This window comes from Bos grunniens, chromosome 7 (genome assembly GCF_055505025.1).
Source record: "Bos grunniens cultivar Pamir isolate PY7600 chromosome 7, Bosgru_T2T1.0, whole genome shotgun sequence".
NCBI classification, from domain to species: domain Eukaryota; kingdom Metazoa; phylum Chordata; class Mammalia; order Artiodactyla; family Bovidae; genus Bos; species Bos grunniens.
The window spans coordinates 21,819,807-21,837,307 of NC_141171.1; the positions used below are offsets into that span (position 1 = coordinate 21,819,807).

The window sequence follows — 17,501 nt, forward strand, 5'->3', positions numbered from 1 at the left end:
GATTCATAGCAGGTAACTAGCAACAGGCAGTTACCTGCTATGAATTCTGAGTCTAATGAGTCTAATTCTGCCTTAGACTCACATGTAACTCGGCAGAGGGAGAAGCCAGTGTAAAGGGACCTCCAGGCCTAGACAAATCTGGAAGGCCCATATACACACAAAACAGACATTTAAATGATGAGAGAAAACGCTACAACTAGATTTTCAGTATTTCATACCTAGGCCCCATAGGATCATCTTTCCTCAGAACCTCAAAATGGAGCCCACTGATCTAAGAGATACAAGAGAGTAAGACTACTCTTACTCTTACTCCCCCACTTTTTTTCCCTAGTTGTATTTGTCTACTAACATGTGCCAAGACCATTATATACTGTATGTTGGATAAGACCTTTACCTTCAAGCTGACAAGGCAGTAAGAAATTTCACAAAAATAGTATGTCTATATACTTGAAGACATTTTTTTCTGGCCACTGAATTGAACTGAAAAACTTTAAATTTAGCTGTTCTTGTTGAGTAGTTTTGTCCTTAAAAAGCAACCATTAAATCATCTGGTGGCAGCAGCACCACAATTATTTCAGTAGTTTCCCTGGTGATTATAATGGACTATGTTGTCAAGAGACGAACAGAATACAATTTATAAGTTGACTCTTTGCAGCTTAGGGAGAAAAAGTCTTCCTGCAAAAAAATGGTGGCTTGGCCCAAAAGAGCCTGAATATAAAAAATTTACCTTAAGTTTGGAGTCAGGCCTTTTCAAAGAAGACCCTTCTACAGCAACCTGAGAAAAACTCAGTGTGGAGGGAAGTGGGGGTGAGGGGAGGAGGCAGATCTTTGATAACATTTTGTTGCCAAAGTAATGACACCAGAGTCACCACGGTTTTGGGAAGTGGGAGATCAGAAGGGAAGCCACTTCTCTCACATGCTTAATGTTCACATCCAATCCTGCCCATCTATAAATCACTATTCCAAGTTTTGCTGGTTTTTTTTTTTTTTAAACTTCATTAAGGCTCCTTTCAGTCTTCCTAGAACTAATAATGTAAATTATACATATCTATTAAAGGCATCATTATAAGCTAGAGACGACGAAAATGATACAGTTGTAAACTACCTTTTGTTGCCAAGGCAACCTAATGTACCACCACAGCTGCTATGACTTCCTAAGATTCTTCCATGGGGGACTATGCTTATACTTCTTCCTTATTAGGAACAAAAGAATGTGGCATTGCTTGCTTTTATCTAACAGAACAAAGGAATTTGCTTTCATGAATACCTGAAAGGATTCTCTGAAGGGCTATCACATTCTTAGGTGAGACTGATTTTTTGCGTGAAATAATGTTCCTGGTCTGTTAGCCTGCACGGTCACCAGAAAGCTAGAGATTTCTTTCTTTCAGGTCAGCTTCTGATTGCTTTTTCATTCAGGAAGACAGTATACAGCACAGTAGTTAAAGAGTATATAGGCTTTGAAGTCAGGTATACCTAGGCTCAGATCTCAGCATTGCAACTTTCAAACAGGATGACTCGGGCAAACTAGTTTAAATTCTCTGAGCCTCAGTTTACTTGTAACATAGGGATAATAATACCACCTGTCAAGAGAATTACTTTGAATATTAAAATAGTTATTGTATATAAAAAGTACTAAATACAGTGCTTAGCTCAATAAGCTAGTGAAATATTTTTTGGGTCCAATCTGTGCTGTACTTTAAGCAGTAAAAATTCCAGTTACAGTCTTCAAAATATAAAATATCAGAGGAAGGAGATAAAGTATCAGAGAAAACTAGATGCAGTCATAAAACTGTTTTTCCATTATACTAGCAATTTGACAATGTAGGGTCAAGCTCGACTCTGTTACTTTTATGACCTTTGGCAAGTCAGGTCACCTCCAGTTTCCTTCATCTGAAAAATGAGGAAGATTATTAAACTTCCAAATTTTTAAATTCTGTGGAGTAAATTAACAGGGCTTAAGTACATAAATATGCTGTTAGGTTCTTCAACTGTTTGATAGTAATCCCAATCACTCAGTTCAGAGAGTAGTTAATGCATGCGGTTTGCCACCTAAAGGAAACATGAAAATTAGCTGCATTACAGGTACCTGTGATAGAGTCATATGCTGAATAAACTACATTCCAAAATTCACCAAAAGTCTAGTTGGGGAAAATGTCACTTATAGAGCAATTTCCTGAAAGCTATACAGTGCTCTGACTCAGGAACTGATATATAGTTAATGGGATACATCGGAACCCCTGAGGACCTTTAACAATACATGCCTCTGCCCATGCCCCAGAGGTTCTGATTTATTGATGTGGAATGGAGACAGATGTGTATTTTCAATAACCCAGGTGATTTATTTTTTTTAATTGAGGTGTAATTCATATACCATAAAATTTGCCACTTTAAAGTGTACAATTCAGTGGTTTTGGTGTATTCATAAAGTGCTAATTCCAGCACATTTTATTGCCCCCCCCCAAACTCCACACCCATTAGTAGTCACTCTCTATTCCCTTTTCTCTCCTTCCCAAGCAACACTAATCTGTTTTCTGCCTCTATGATTTGCCTATTCTATACATTTCATGTTAATAGAATCATACAATATGGTCTTTTGTGACTGACTTCTTTCATTCAAGCATAATGCTTTCAAGGTTTGTCCAGATTAGAGCATCTATTATTTCCTTACTTTTAATAGTTGAGTAATATTCCATGAGGACTTCCCTGGTAGCTCAGACGGTAAAGCGTCTGTCTACAATGCGGAAGACCTGGGTTCGATCCCTGGGTCGGGAAGATAACCTGGAGAAGGAAATGGCAATCCACTCCAGTACTATTGCCTGGAAAATCCCATGGACAAAGGAGCCTGGTAGGCTACAGTCCATGGGGTCACAAAGAGTCGGACACAACTGAGTGACTTCACTAATATTCCGTGACGGTTAATTTTATATGTTAACTTGACACCACAGGGTGCCTAGACATGGTCAAACATTATTCTGTCTATGATTCTGGGTGAGATTAAAATTTAAATTGGTAGACGGAATAAAGCAGACTGCCCTTCCTAATGTGGATGGGCCATATCCAGTCAACTAAAGACCTGAACAATCATCCTGCCTGACTGTATGAGCTGGGATGGTGTTTTTTTTTTCCCTGTCTTCATATTTAAGGTGAAACCTTGGCTCTTCTTGGATCGAGAGAGTATTTTAGCTCTCCTAGTTCTCAGGCCAGAACTACACCATCAACTCTCCTAGGTCTCCAGCTTGCCAACCACAAATCTTGGGAATTCTCAGCCTCCACAATCACTTGAGTTAATTCCTTACGATAACTATCTTTGTCTATATCTTTATCTGTATTTATCAGTCTCTTATTGGTTCTGTTTCTCTGGAGATTCCTGGCAAATATATATGAATATACCACATTCTGTTCATCCATTCATCAGGTGATAACCACTTTGGGCTGTTTTCCATATTTTATGCAAATATATTGGAGCGGGCAATGGCAACCCACTCTAGTACTCTCGCCTAGAAAATCCCATGGACGAGAAGCCTGGTAGGCTGCAGTCCATGGGGTCGCTAAGAGTCAGACACGACTGAGCGACTTCACTTTCACTTTTCCGTTCATGCATTGGAGAGGGAAGGCAACCCTCTCCAGTGTTCTTGCCTGGAGAATCTCAGGGACGGGGGAGCCTGGTGGGCTGTTGTCTATGGGGTTGCATAGAGTCAGACATGACTGAAGTGACTTAGCAGCAGTGGCAGCAGCTTGCAAATATATATTTTAAGTTCTTGGTTATATACTTAGGAGTGGGGAAAACCCATGTGATTTTGATAGGTGCCTATAGCTAACTCCAGTACTTTGGCCACCTCATGTGAAGAGTTGACGCATTGGAAAAGACTCTGATGCTGGGAGGGACTAGGGGCAGGAGGAAAAGGGGACGACAGAGGATGAGATGGCTGGATGGCATCACCGACTCGATGGACGTGGGTTTGGGTGAACTCCGGGAGTTGGTGATGGACAGGGAGGCCTGGTGTGCTGCGATTCATGGGGTCGCAAAGAGTGGGCGACTGAACTGAAATGAACTGATAGCTAACTTTTGCTCTCCAAACACTCTAACGTTTATTTTAGGCTCCAAGCATACCACCTTCTACAGAACCTTCCTCAGGGGATAATAAAGGTACTGAAACACACTGTAAAAAAAAAAAGGCCTCATGAAGTTTGTTGAAGACCTGGTTTCCATTAATCTATACAGTGTCTTCCTTTCTTTCCATGAATGCCTACAGAGACATTTTTCTCTGGTCTCAGTCCAAGAAACTGGTTTGTTTTTAGTTTTGAGACAATGTGAATCTTAATTATGACTTTCTCTTTTCATGTGACTACTGAGATCTTCAGCAAGCATATCAGATTTCATGGCCTACATTTTATATACTTAGTACTCTCCTGCTTCACTGCCTTCTTCTTATCCTTATTTCTACACTGTTTCATTTTCTCATTATTACTTAGCATTGCTTTATGTAAATAATTAGTAAACAACTTCTAAAACAAGGTAGGTTATAAAAGTAAACTAATGTAGTCAGATCTACTAAATTTAGACCATCAACTTGAAAAGGGTCACAGACTGGTATTATCTTAATTATCTCTATATAGTTGTATGGACTTTATTTATAGATTGTGATCTTAAATAGAAAACACTCATAATAAGCTAATGGTAACTATTATATATGCAACATGAATTTATATAGCATTTATTAGATAGCAGAGATTCGATTTACCTCTGACTGATACTCATATGGGAAGGACTGATGCTGAAGCTGAAACTCCAATACTTTGGCCACCTGATGCGAAGGTCTGACTCATTTGAAAAGACCCTGATGCTGGGAAAGATTGAGGGCAGGAGGAGAAGGAGACGACAGAGGATGAGATGGTTGGATGGCATCACCGACTCAATGAACATGAGTTTGGGTAAACTCTGGGAGTTGGTAATGGACAGGGAGGCCTGGCATGCTGTGGTTCATTGGGTCACAAAGAGTCGGACACGACTGAGCGACTGAACTGAACTGATACTCATATTAACATTCCTGGCACTATGGCCAGAGAATCTGTAGATATGGCTAATCTTTAAAGAGATTTTAACCATTATTTATAACCAAGTGTTTAAAGCATTCAAACATCAAATTTTGTTCAAAACAGCAAAAACAGAGAAATGGTATAGTTTTTAAGGATATTAACCATTATGTTCATATAAGACATGTTGAAAATTATTTTCTCAATGTGATTTTAATTATACAGTAGAAATTAACTTCTTTAATAGAGAAAGCAAATAAAGGAATCAAATGAAAAACAATATAGTCTACTTACAACATTTAAGAATAACATAGAGAAGTGAGACTGACAATTGTCAGCAGGGGAGGGAGACTTTTATGTTTTTATGTTTAAATTTTTACCAAGGAAGTCTCTTACTGAAAACAAAAAAGGAAAGAAGAAATCACGATGTTATTAGAATTGCTTTTCTCAGGGAACCCTCCTACACTGTTGGTGGGACTATAAATTGGTGCAGCCACTGTGGAAAAATGGTATGGAGGTTCCTCAAAAAATTGAAAACAATTACCATATGAACCAGCAATCCCACTCGTGGGCATACATCCCGATGAAATTATAATTCAAAAAGATACATGCAGCCCCACCTTCACAGCAGCACTATTCACAATAGCCAAGCCATGGAAGTAACCTAAACGTCCACTGACAGATGAATAAAGATGTGTACATACATATGGAGTATTGCTCAGCCATTAAAAAGAATGAAAATAACTATCTGCAGCAACACGGATGCCACTAAAGATTACACTACCTGAAGTCAGAAAAACAAAGACAAATACCATATGATATCGTTTATATAGAGAATCTAAAATATGATACAAATGAACCTATGGTGGCACAGTGATAAAGAATCCGCCTGCCACTACAGGAGATGCAAGAGACGCGGGTTCAATCCCTGAGTCAGGAAAATCCCCTGGAGAAGGAAATGGTAACCCACTCCAGTATTCTTGCCTGAGAAATCCCATGGACAGAGGAGCCTGGTGGGCTACATTCCATGGGGTCACAAAGAATCAGACATGATTGAGCATGCATGCACACACATGAAACAGAATCATGGACACAGAAAGACTAGTGGTTGCCAAGGGGGAGGGATGTGAGAGAGGCTGGGGACTGGGAGTTGGGATTAGCAGATGCAAACTGGTATACAGAGAATGGATAAACAACAAAGGCCTACTGTACAGCACAGGGAACTACATCGATATCCTGTGATAAACCATAATGGACAAGAATATGAAAAAGTGTGTATGTAATACATAACTGAGTCACGTCACTGTACAGCAGTAACTGACACAACATTGTAATCCAAATATAGTTCAATAAAAAAAAGAATACAATCAGAAAAAAAATGTTATGCTCAAAAAAATCACAATAACTTAAGTTACACTAAGTATACTTTTTTTAAATTTCCTTTTACAAATGAAAATGTCTCTTTTTATCATGCCACAGGAAAATTTGCTTTGTCTCTTAATAACGTAAAAGAGAAACATATTTTTTATATAAATATATACATAAGAATTGCTTTTCCCTACTGTTTTCATATCTACTCAATGCAAGTATTGAAGAGTAAAAAATAAAAAAGGTAAGAATGTTACTGGTATAAAAACCACCATAAATCATCAGCAAAAAAAGGACCTACCTTCTGTGTATCAATATCTTGTCTCATGATTCCCATTTCCTTATTAATCTTTTCTTTGTGTTTATCGCATTCACTTAGTTGAGCTATTACTTTATTAAGTTCAGTTTCTTTTTGCTACAAAAAAGAAAATTTAAGTATAAGAAATAAAAATATAAACAAATCATTTTAAATTATATTCAATTAAGTAGTTTTAATTACCTTCTTATAGTCATCTTTTCCATCTTGAATATAATTCTCAATGTCTTTCATGTAACTGTGAATATTTTTAACCTTCTCTTTGATTTCATTTATCTGTAGAAAAATGTTTATTAAATATTGGGCGTAGGCATTTAGGAAGATTTATTTCCAAGGAATATCTTATATTAAGGTAACAAAAACTTAACAGGAGCATACAGTGAAACATGGGCCTGGAAGTTAGAAACGCTGGGTTCCAGTTTCCATCACTGACACATTTTATCTCAAATCAAATTTTATGACCTCCCTTTATTACCTATGGGATTAGATTAAAAGCTCTCAATTCTCAAACTTCTATTAATAGTTTAAATCAAGAAGCAAAATAATACCAAAAAAGTAAAATAATTTACAATTAATCCTTATTTAAAAAAGATTATGTCACAAATATCATTTTATCATGCTTTTAATTTCATGTGAAATATCAGTGTCCAACTTGGTGCTTTTAATATAATAATTAAAAAAATGTTTTTGATAAATATATAATAAACAAAATCTTACTTTATCTTGTGCTATTCTGTGGCTTGTATTTTTTTTGTTGATTAATTCTTCTTTCTCCTGCTGAAATTTTTCCAGTGTTGTTTCCAAAGGGCTTAGCTGCTCTTTAGCATCCTAAAGATATAAAAAATATAAGACCTTATATAATAGCATTACATTATCATATTTCACACTTCATAGTTATAATAAAACCACTTTCTATGTACCAGGCTTTAAAAATCATTTAAAAGATTAAATCATTCATTTGCTCCTTTCAACAACCCTATGAGAAAAGTACCATTATTTTCATGCTAAATTTCAGATGAGCACAGAAATGATTTGTCCAGGGTCCCCTAAACCAGTAAACGAAGGAGCCAGGATTCAAATCTCATTCAACTCCAGAGTCACTCTTTTAGCTACTATGCTATACTGTGTCCAGCAAGTATATATGCTATACTGACTTCTTTTTTTCTTTTCAAAATTTTAATTTTGTCTTGGGGTATAGCCAATTAACAATGCTGTGACAGTTTCAGATGAACAGGGAAGGGACTGAGCCATACATGTACATGTATCCATTCTCCCCCAAACTCCTCTCCTATCCAGGCTGCCATATAACACTGAGCAGAGTTCTGTGTGCTACACAGTAGGTCCTTGCTGGTAATCCATTTTAAATACAGTGGTGTGTACATGTATATCCCAAACTCTCTAATTATCCCTTTCCCTCATCCCTCCCCAGCCCGGCAACCATACGTTCTTTCTCTAAGTCTGTGAGTCTCCTTCTGTTTTGTAAGTTCATTTGTATCATTTATTTTTAGATCACTGACTTGATTCTTAATCTATGCTATGTGCTTCCAGTTATGAGCATGTGGCTTCAGGTACACATTTTCCTGAGTTTGTAGGGGTCCATATCAGCTCTGTGTAACTGAAGAACAGGAAAGCTCTTTCAGTTCAGTTCTTTCTTTCACAGATGGAAATATGATCATAAAGGAACTTTTGACATTAAGCTTAGCTTGCTGAAGCTAAGTAGATATTTTATGGTAATTTTAAACCATACTAGTACATTGATGTAGGTGTGTCCTGACTTATTTTGGAAAGAAAGGGGTTTTCAAAAAACTGTTAATCAGAAGACCACATCATTTGGCCTTGCAACATCTCTATAGCATAATATAACCATTGTTCAAAACCCTGATCCTCAAAAGATCCTGAAGTACCTAGTGAATTCATAAAGGTAGAAACAATTGTTCAGAATTAGTTCAGTTGTGGTATATTTTATATTAGGAAGTGGTTAGGTATGGTAGGAAGTCAAATGTCTTACATATCATAAGATATATACCAGTAAATTAACTCTGTCTCCTTCTAACTGTATGAACTTGGACAAATCATGGGATATCTGGAAGTCTCAACTTCTTTTTCTATAAGAAGGAAATTTTGTCACATTTATCAAAATGATACACTGAATGCAAAACGAGATACAATAGTTTACATGTCACAATGTTTATTTTTTATAAAAAATAAAAAAGGTAGTACTACTATTTATACGATCCTCTAAGCCTCTGATATTCTGTAATCTAAAACTACTTAAGAAACATTTATAGTAACAACTGATTCAGTAATATACTTAGTTCTTACTGAATGTGCATGGTTATAAACCTAGATAAGACTATTTTTTATAAAACTGTTCAAAAATTTAATTGGCTGAGTCTTAGGTTTGATTGGGGGCTTCCCTGGTGGTTCAGCTGGTAAAGAATCCACCTGCAACACAGGAGATCTGGCTTCGATCCCTGGGTTGGGAAGATACCCTGGAGAAGGGAACAGCTACCTACTCCAGTATTCTGGCCTGGAGAATTCCATGGACTGTAGAGTCCGTGGGATCGCCAAGAGTTGGACATGACCAAGCGACTCTCACTTTCACTTTTTACTTAGGTTTGATTAAACTAGATGAGGGATGCCAATTAGGTTCCATTCCATGTGTCAACTCAGTGCCTGCTGATTGTAGTGGGAAGTACGCTGAAATTACATCTGGAATCAAAAAAGAGTGCTATGTCTGAGAGGCAGTAGCTGCCATCCATGTGGGATTTTTAGATAAGACAAATCTCCAGTACAAGTAGGAATCCTTATATGGAGTTAGCAGCCACCACCAGACCACCCCCAGTAATAGGAAGTTTACTACTTAACCAGGCAGCCAGTTCTTTCTTATTATGGCCAGTAAATCTTCTCCCAGAAGTCTTTTCCTATTAGTACAAGTTCTGTATACCATTTTGATTTGATTCTCACAATAACCATATTTTGGCCATTGTCCCAAAAAGAGCATTTCATATATCTGAACTAATTTTAAAAAACAAATATATATGAATGCTTTTACCTTTATTTCTCTGTGTAAGGACTGAACTTCAGTGGATAATTCCACAGTCTGTTCCTCTAGCTGCTGACGACGTTGTAAATTAGTGGATATCTGAAGTTTCTCTGATTTAAGTTCATTTGTTGTGCTTTTTAGGTGTTGAATCTGTTCCTGCTGGTCCTGTATAAGCTTACGGTTCAATTCTATCTTACTAGAAACTGCATGAGAACACATCCATACAGTGATTAGTGGAAGGGCACAGAAAATACTACAAGTAACATCTTTCCCGTTTATAGGTCTGTGGCATTCACAAAGGCTGAGTTTCTGTGGGTTCCACCCATTGCAAGAAAAATGCCAGAACAATTTATCCAGCTCCCAAACCCGCCTGCTGCCCCAACAGCCATGCGTGAGCTCACAGGACAGGTATGACTGAGAAAGAGAACAGCTTATCTATTATTTGGGGTTTCCTTGTGGCTCAGCTGGTAAAGAATCCGCCTGCAATGCAGGAGACCTGGGTTCAATCGCTGGGTTGGGAAGATCTCCTGGAGATGGGAAAGGCTACCCACTGCAGTATTCTGGCCTGGAGAAATCCATGGACTCTATAGTCCATGTGGTCACAAAGAGCTGGACATGACTGAGCGACTTTTACTTTCCATCTATTACTAATTATTTAAAAGTTCCTATTATTCAAAGTCTGTTCTGGACACAAAGGAAACAAAGAAGTGATGCTTTTGAGAAAAGAAAGTGACTATACCATTGACTGGAAGACTGTTCCTTGTCCACATAATAGTTATAAAATTAGTGGTAAAAACCATATGCTTGGAATGTTGAAGTCTTTATAAAGAAACACACTCTATTACCTGTATCTAATTTGTGTTGTTTTTCTTGTTTTTCCTGGTTTACTTGCTGAACACTTCGATCCAAATCTAGTCCTTGGAGTTTAGCTGCTTGCTGTGCAATTTTTCTTTCAACATCTTTTAGTTCCATCTTAAGAATAAATAAAAGTTATTTCCTTTAGGAAATTTATGGCATTATCAGTATTCAAAATCTTTAAAAATTAACTGCTTTTAATTATTTTAAAAATCTAATTTGTAACTGTTCTCAGACGTAATTTTAACAAATTTTAATACAATAAAAATGAAATTATTTTTATGCTTCAGTCAGTCAGTTCAGTTGCTCAGTCGTATCCAACTCTGCGACTCCATGGACTGCAGCACGCCAGGCTTCCCTGTCCACCGCTAATACCTGGAGCTTGCTCAAACTCATGTCCATTGAGTCGGTGATGCCATCCAATCATCTCATCCTCTGTCGTCCCCCTCTTCTCCTGCCTTCAATCTTCCCCAGCATCAGGGTCTTTTCCAGTGAATCAGTTATTCACATCAGGTGGCCAAAGTACTGGAGTTTTGGCTTCAGCATCAGTCCTTCCAATAAATATTCAGGACTGACTTCCTTTAAGACTGACTGGTTTGATCTCCTTGCAGTCCAAGGGACTCTCAAGAGTCTTCTCCAACACCACAGTTCAAAAGCATCAATTCCTCGGCACTCAGCTTTCTTTATAGTTCAACTCTTGCATTCATACATGATTACTGGAAAAACTACAGCTTTGACTATACAGACCTTTGTCAGCAACGTAACATCTCTGCTTTTGAATATGCTGTCTAGGTCGGCCATAGCTTTTCTTCCAAGCAGCAAGCGTCTTTTAATTTCAGGCTGCAGTCACCATCTGCAGTGATTTTGGAGCCCAAGAAAATAAGGTCTCTCACTGCTTCTCCATCTATTAGCCATGAAGTGATGGGACCAGATGTCATGATCTTAGTTTTTTGTATGTTGAGTTTTAAGCCAGCTTTTTCACTCTCCTCTTTCACTTTCATCAAGAGGCTCTTTAGTTCTTCTTCACTTTCTGCCATAAGCGTGGTGTCATATGCTTATCTGAGGTTATTGATATTTCTCCTGGCAATCTTGATTCCAGCTTGTGCTTCATAGAGCCCGGAATTTCTCATGATGTAATCTGCATATGTTAAATAACAGGGTGACAGTATACAACCTTGACGTACTCCTTTCCCAATTTGGAACCAGTCCATTGTTCAATGGCCGATTCTAACTGTTGCTTCTTGACCTGCATACAGATTTCTCAGAAGGCAGGTAAGATGGTCTGGTATTCCCATCTCTTTCAGAATTTTCCACAGTTTGTTGTGATCCACACAGTCAAAGGCTTTGGTGTAATCAATAAAGCAGAAATAGATGTTTTTCTGGAATTCTCTTGCTTTTTCGATGATCCAACGGATGCTGGCAATTTGATCTCTGGTTCCTTTGCCTTTTCTAAATCCAGCTTGAACATCTTGAAGTACAGGGTTCAGATACTGTTGAAGCCTGGCTTGGAGAATCTTGAGCATGACTTTGCTAGCAGGTGAGATGAGTGCAATTGTGCAGTAGTTTGAGCATTCTTTGGCATTGCCTTTCCTTGGGATTGGAATGAAAACTGATCTTTCCCAGTCCTGTGGCCACTGCTGAGTTTTCCCAATTTGTTGGCATATTAAATGCAGCACTTTCACAGAATCATCTTTTAGGATTTGAAATAGCTCAACTGGAATTCCATCACCTCCACTAGCTTTGTCCCTAGTGAAGCTTTCTAAGGCCCACTTGACTTCACATTCCAGGATGTCTGGCTCTAGGTGAGTGATCATACCATTTTCATTATCTGGGTCATGAAGATCTTTTTTGTATACTTCTTCTGTGTGTTCTTGACACCTCTTCTTAATATCTTCTGCTTCTGTTAGGTCCACACCATTTCTGTCCATTATTGTGCCCATCTTTGCATGAAATGTTCCCTTGATATCTCTAATTTTCTTGAAGAGCTCTCTAGTCTCTTAATTTTATGCTTAAGTTAATTTAAATGATGAAAATAAAGGCACCTTCCCAGGTGGCTCAGTGGTAAAGAATCTGCCTGCCAATGCAGGAAACAAGAGACGTGGGTCTGATCCCTGGGTCGGGAAGATCTGTGGAGAAGGAAACGGCAATCCACTCCAGTATTCTTGCCTGAAAAAATTCCCATGGAGAGAGGAACCTGGTGTGCTACAGTCCATGAGGCCACAATGAGTCAGACCCAACTGAGGATGCAAATTAAAGGAAGCAGACTAAAAAAGAAAAATAAACATAATTCTCCTAACTTATAGATAAAAAGAACTAAACTCAGAAATGTAAGTTAAGCAGTTACTCCCTAAAACTACCTGAAATTCAGAATACGGAACTCTAAACACAATCTGTACCTGAAAACTAGCTACTGAAACACTCACACGTCATTTTCAAACCACCATGAAACAAGTTTTATTCTGCGTTAAACTGCAGTAACTGTACCTGGAGCCTCTCCATAATTGTAACATCTGTCAGACACACTTTAGCACTTTCTTCCTCTGGTATAATTGCACCCAAGAGTGTTTCCTGTTCTTCTATGTCATTCTTGAGGCGCTGTATGTCTCTGTTCACATTCTGCAGTTTGTTTCTTAATTCTGGTATTTCCTTCTCCTTCAAATCAATTATGCTTTGCCTTCACAGAAAACACAATTAAAAATAAGCAATGTAACGTTTCTTCATAAGGAAATGGAGGTTACATATTTTTTGGCAAGAATACCATAGAAGTGATGTTGTATCCTTCTCAGGGCATCTTTAGTGGGCACATGATGTCAGTATGTTACTCTTACTTAGAAAAGACAGTGTCAGCCAGATTTATCCACTGTAAAGTTACTATTTTTCTCTATGTAATCAATAAATATCTAGGAGAAATACACTGAAGACAATGTAAACATTCTGTTTTTCCTCAAACCTTTGTCCACTGATTTTATTACCTATTGAGAGATCTTCATAGCAACAATTTTACCATGCTGTCTGACAAATAGAAAGATATTTTACAAATTACCAGACCATACTCATCAGAAGTGTCAAGATCATGAAAGACAAAGAACTATGGTAGACCACACAAGAGCCTAAGGACAAATATTAGTAACAAGCATAATACATGCATTGTGGAGATCCTAAGTTGGATCCTGAAATAGAAAAGGAATATTAACAGAAAGACTGCTAAATCTCAAATGTGGTTTGTAGTTTAATAGAATTATAGCAAAGTTAATTTCTTGATTTTGATAGCCATATTATGGTAACATAAATTGTGAACATCAGGAGAAACAGAGTGAAGGATATATGTGAACTCTCTGTACTATCTTTGTAAATTTTCTTTAAGTGTAAAATTACAGAATAAAAAGTTTTAAAAGTTTAAAACTTAAAAAAAAAAAAAACTTTAAACATTAAAAAAATGAAGGATGGAAGAAAAGAGGAAGGAAGGAAGGAAACCACTCAGTCAAATGCTACATGGGTTTATGGTACAAAAGCTGTTGAACCCACTTTACTACTACTCCTCTAGCTGATGAGTTATCACCCCCGTGGCAGGTACTGGCCCCAAACCTGTTTTTGTTAATACCTCGGAAACAACAACACTTGTATTTAATCTGAAAAATAAAAAGCTATTAAGCTTATTTCAGAAAAGTTTTAAATTCTTAATCAAAATCAAATTAGTATGATAAATTAAACTGATTTCTAATGAGAATCTTGTAATAAACTAGAAACTCAAGCATTAGCTATTACACTGTTATTACTTAATGATTTTTTAAGTCCACACTATGACCAAGAAAAGCCAATCAACCAATCTGTGGTGACAAAAGCCCTGTAATCTTTTATATCAGAGCAATGAAAAACTTTCCTGAATAAATATGAACGTATTAGATTATGAATAAGTCATGCTCACATTATTTCTTGATGTTATGGACCAGAAGTTTGTCTTAAGTTATGTGTCCACTACCTAAAAAGTGACAAAGTTACAAAAGCCTAATGACAATCAAGCATTCACTTGACTGGGTCATCTTTGTGGAGAACTATAGGCATCCATTAAATTTTAACCCCATTTTTACATCTGCATACACACACATAGATGTGGTCTCTGTAAAAAAATAGCAGTAACACTATGACCAATGAAGGAGAAGGCAATGGCACCCCACTCCAGCACTCTTGCTTAGAAAATCCCCTGGACGGAGGAGCCTGGTAGGCTGCAGTCCATGGGGTCACTAGAGTCGGACGTGACTGAGCGACTTCACTTTCACTTTTCACTTTCATGCATTGGAGAAGGAAATGGCAACCCACTCCAGTGTTCTTGCCTGGAGAATCCCAGGGACGGGGGAGCCTGATGGGCTGCTGTCTATGGGGTCGCACAGAGTCGAATATGACTGAAGCGACTTAGCAGCAGCAGCAGCATGACCAATAAAAAACAGCAGAAGTAACACTATGACAGTTTCTGGGCCCAGGCCTTAACACATTTGCTCTTAGAATACTTTCTGTGGTAATCTAGCCACTATGCTTCCAAAAGCCCAAGACACAGGTGGAAGCCTCATGAAGGCATTCTGCGTGACAGCCCAGGTAAGCCTGTGGCCAACAGTCAGCATCACTGCCAACCGTATGAGTGAACCATCTGAATGCCCAAGCCAGCAGAGCCTCAGATGAGCTCCCAGCCAACAGTCAGCATCATCACCAGCCATATGAGTGAACTATACTGAATGTCCAGGCCAGTAGAGCCTTGAAATGACTGCAGCCAATATCTGGCTGCAATTGCATGAAAATACTCCAAATAAGAACTACTTAGTTAAGCCAAATTATCCCACAGAACCATGGAAGATCATAATAAATCACTGTTGTGAGGTACCAAGTTCTGAGGGGGGTTTGTTATGCAGCTATAAACACAGTTACTACAGTTCTCATTCATTCAGCAAATAGTTACCAAACTTACAAAACACAAAGAATTATGGAGGCACAACAATGATTAAGATATATACCTTACTCTGACAAGGGGAGCTGTGTTGAGTGTTAATTTCTGCTCTTCATAATTTATCAGTTTAACACAGAACTACATGTACTTTCTACCAACTACTAATTTTATCTTTCACTTGATGTCTTTCTTTTTAAGATCCTGCCTTATTCCATTTCATTCTCAAATTATTGCTTTTGTCTCGATACGACATGCTCTCTGTAGCCCCTAATGATCTGGTTTTTATTCTTGATGATTATATTAGTTATCTATCGCTACATAACACAACACCCCAAAACTTAGCAGCTTAAAACACAATAGCACTTATTTCCCACAGATAGGAGGATTAGCTACTATCTGGGTATTTTTGACTCAGGGTGTGTTACTGAAGGTGCAGTCAAGCTGTGAGTTGCAGTCATCTGAAGGTATTACTGCTGGAGAATCTGCTTCCAAATGGTACATTCACTCATGTGGTTGTTCAAAAGCCTCAGGTCCTCACCAAGTGGGTCCCTCCAAAGGGCTGCTCACAACACAGCAGCTGGCTTCCCCCAGATCCAAGAGAAAGAAAAGGAGAGCAGGAAGCTACAGTGTCTTCTATAATCTGATCCTCGAAGGAACATGTGATCACTTCTGTTGTATTTTACTGGTTACACATCCTGGAACCCATCCTGGAACATGAGGGACAACCATGCAAGAATGTGAATGCCAGGAGGCAAGGATCGCTGGGGACCATCTTACAGGCTGGCTACCACAAAGCACATCTTCTTGCATCTTTCCTTCTCCTTTTCCTCGCACTCCTCTTCAGTTTTCCAAGTCAACATATCGTCCTTATTTTTTGCTTTTAGAGTTTTTCTCACTTTAATCTATTCAATGTAGGCTTTACAAATAGCTGTGAAAAGAGAAGTGAAAAGCAAAGGAGAAAAGGAAAGATATAAGCATCTGAATGCAGAGTTCCAAAGAATAGCAAGGAGAGATAAGAAAGCCTTCCTCAGCAATCAATGCAAAGAAATAGAGGAAAACAGCAGAATGGGAAAGACTAGGGATCTCTTCAAGAAAATTAGAGATACCAAGAGAACATTTCATGCAAAGATGGGCTCGATAAAGGACAGAAATGGTATGGACCTAACAGAAGCAGAAGATATTAAGAAGAGGTGTAAAGACTACACAGAAGAACTGTACAAAAAAGATCTTCATGACCCAGATAATCACAGTAGTGTGATCACTGACCTAGAGCCAGACATCCTGGAATGTGAAGTCAAGTGGGCCTTAGAAAGCTTCACTAGGGACAAAGCTAGTGGAGGTGATGGAATTCCAGTTGAGCTATTTCAAATCCTGAAAGATGATGCTGTGAAAGTGCTGTACTCAATATGCCAGCAAATTTGGAAAACTCTGCGGTGGCCACAGGACTGGAAAGGTCAGTTTTCATTCCAATCCCAAAGAAAGGCAATGCCAAAGAATGCTCAAACTACCGCACAATTGCACTCATCTCACACGCTAGTAAAGTAATGCTCAAAATTCTCAAAGCCAGGCTTCAGCATTATGTGAACCGTGAACTTCCAGATGTTCAAGCTGGTTTTAGAAAAGGCAGAGGAACCAGAGATCAAATTGCCAACATCTGCTGGATCATCGAAAAAGCAAGAGAGTTCCAGAAAAACATCTATTTCTGCTTTACTGACTATGCCAAAGCCTTTGACTACATGGATCACAATAAACTGTGGAAAATTCTCAAAGTGATGGGAATACCAGACCACCTGACCTGCCGCTTGAGAAGCCTACATGCAGGTCAGGAAGTAACAGTTAGAACTGGACATGGAACAACAGACTGGTTCCAAATAGGAAAAGGAGTAAGTCAAGGCTGTATATTGTCACCCTGCTTATTTAACTTATATGCAGAGTAGATCATGAGA

General features: G+C 38.2%; 1 protein-coding gene across 5 annotated transcripts in view; it reads right to left on the reverse strand.

Annotated features, from left to right (window-relative positions):
* The window catches only part of RAD50 (RAD50 double strand break repair protein), a 107,574-nt gene that overhangs the window by 28,180 nt on the left and 61,893 nt on the right, over positions 1-17,501 (reverse strand). For 4 of the 5 annotated variants that reach the window (XR_015166887.1, XR_015166886.1, XM_086410329.1 and 1 more), the window contains 6 exons: positions 13,104-13,293; positions 10,610-10,736; positions 9,774-9,967; positions 7,436-7,546; positions 6,902-6,994; positions 6,704-6,817 (listed from right to left, as the gene is read on the reverse strand). Coding sequence is in view for 3 of the 5 variants with exons in the window: in XM_086410329.1 (XP_086266455.1) it covers positions 6,704-6,817; positions 6,902-6,994; positions 7,436-7,546; positions 9,774-9,967; positions 10,610-10,736; positions 13,104-13,293 (829 nt within the window). In the remaining 2 variants the exon portion in view is untranslated. Of the gene's footprint in view, positions 1-4,288; positions 4,845-6,703; positions 6,818-6,901; positions 6,995-7,435; positions 7,547-9,773; positions 9,968-10,609; positions 10,737-13,103; positions 13,294-17,501 lie in introns of those variants that run through there. The other variant, XM_086410330.1, reaches the window with a different exon arrangement.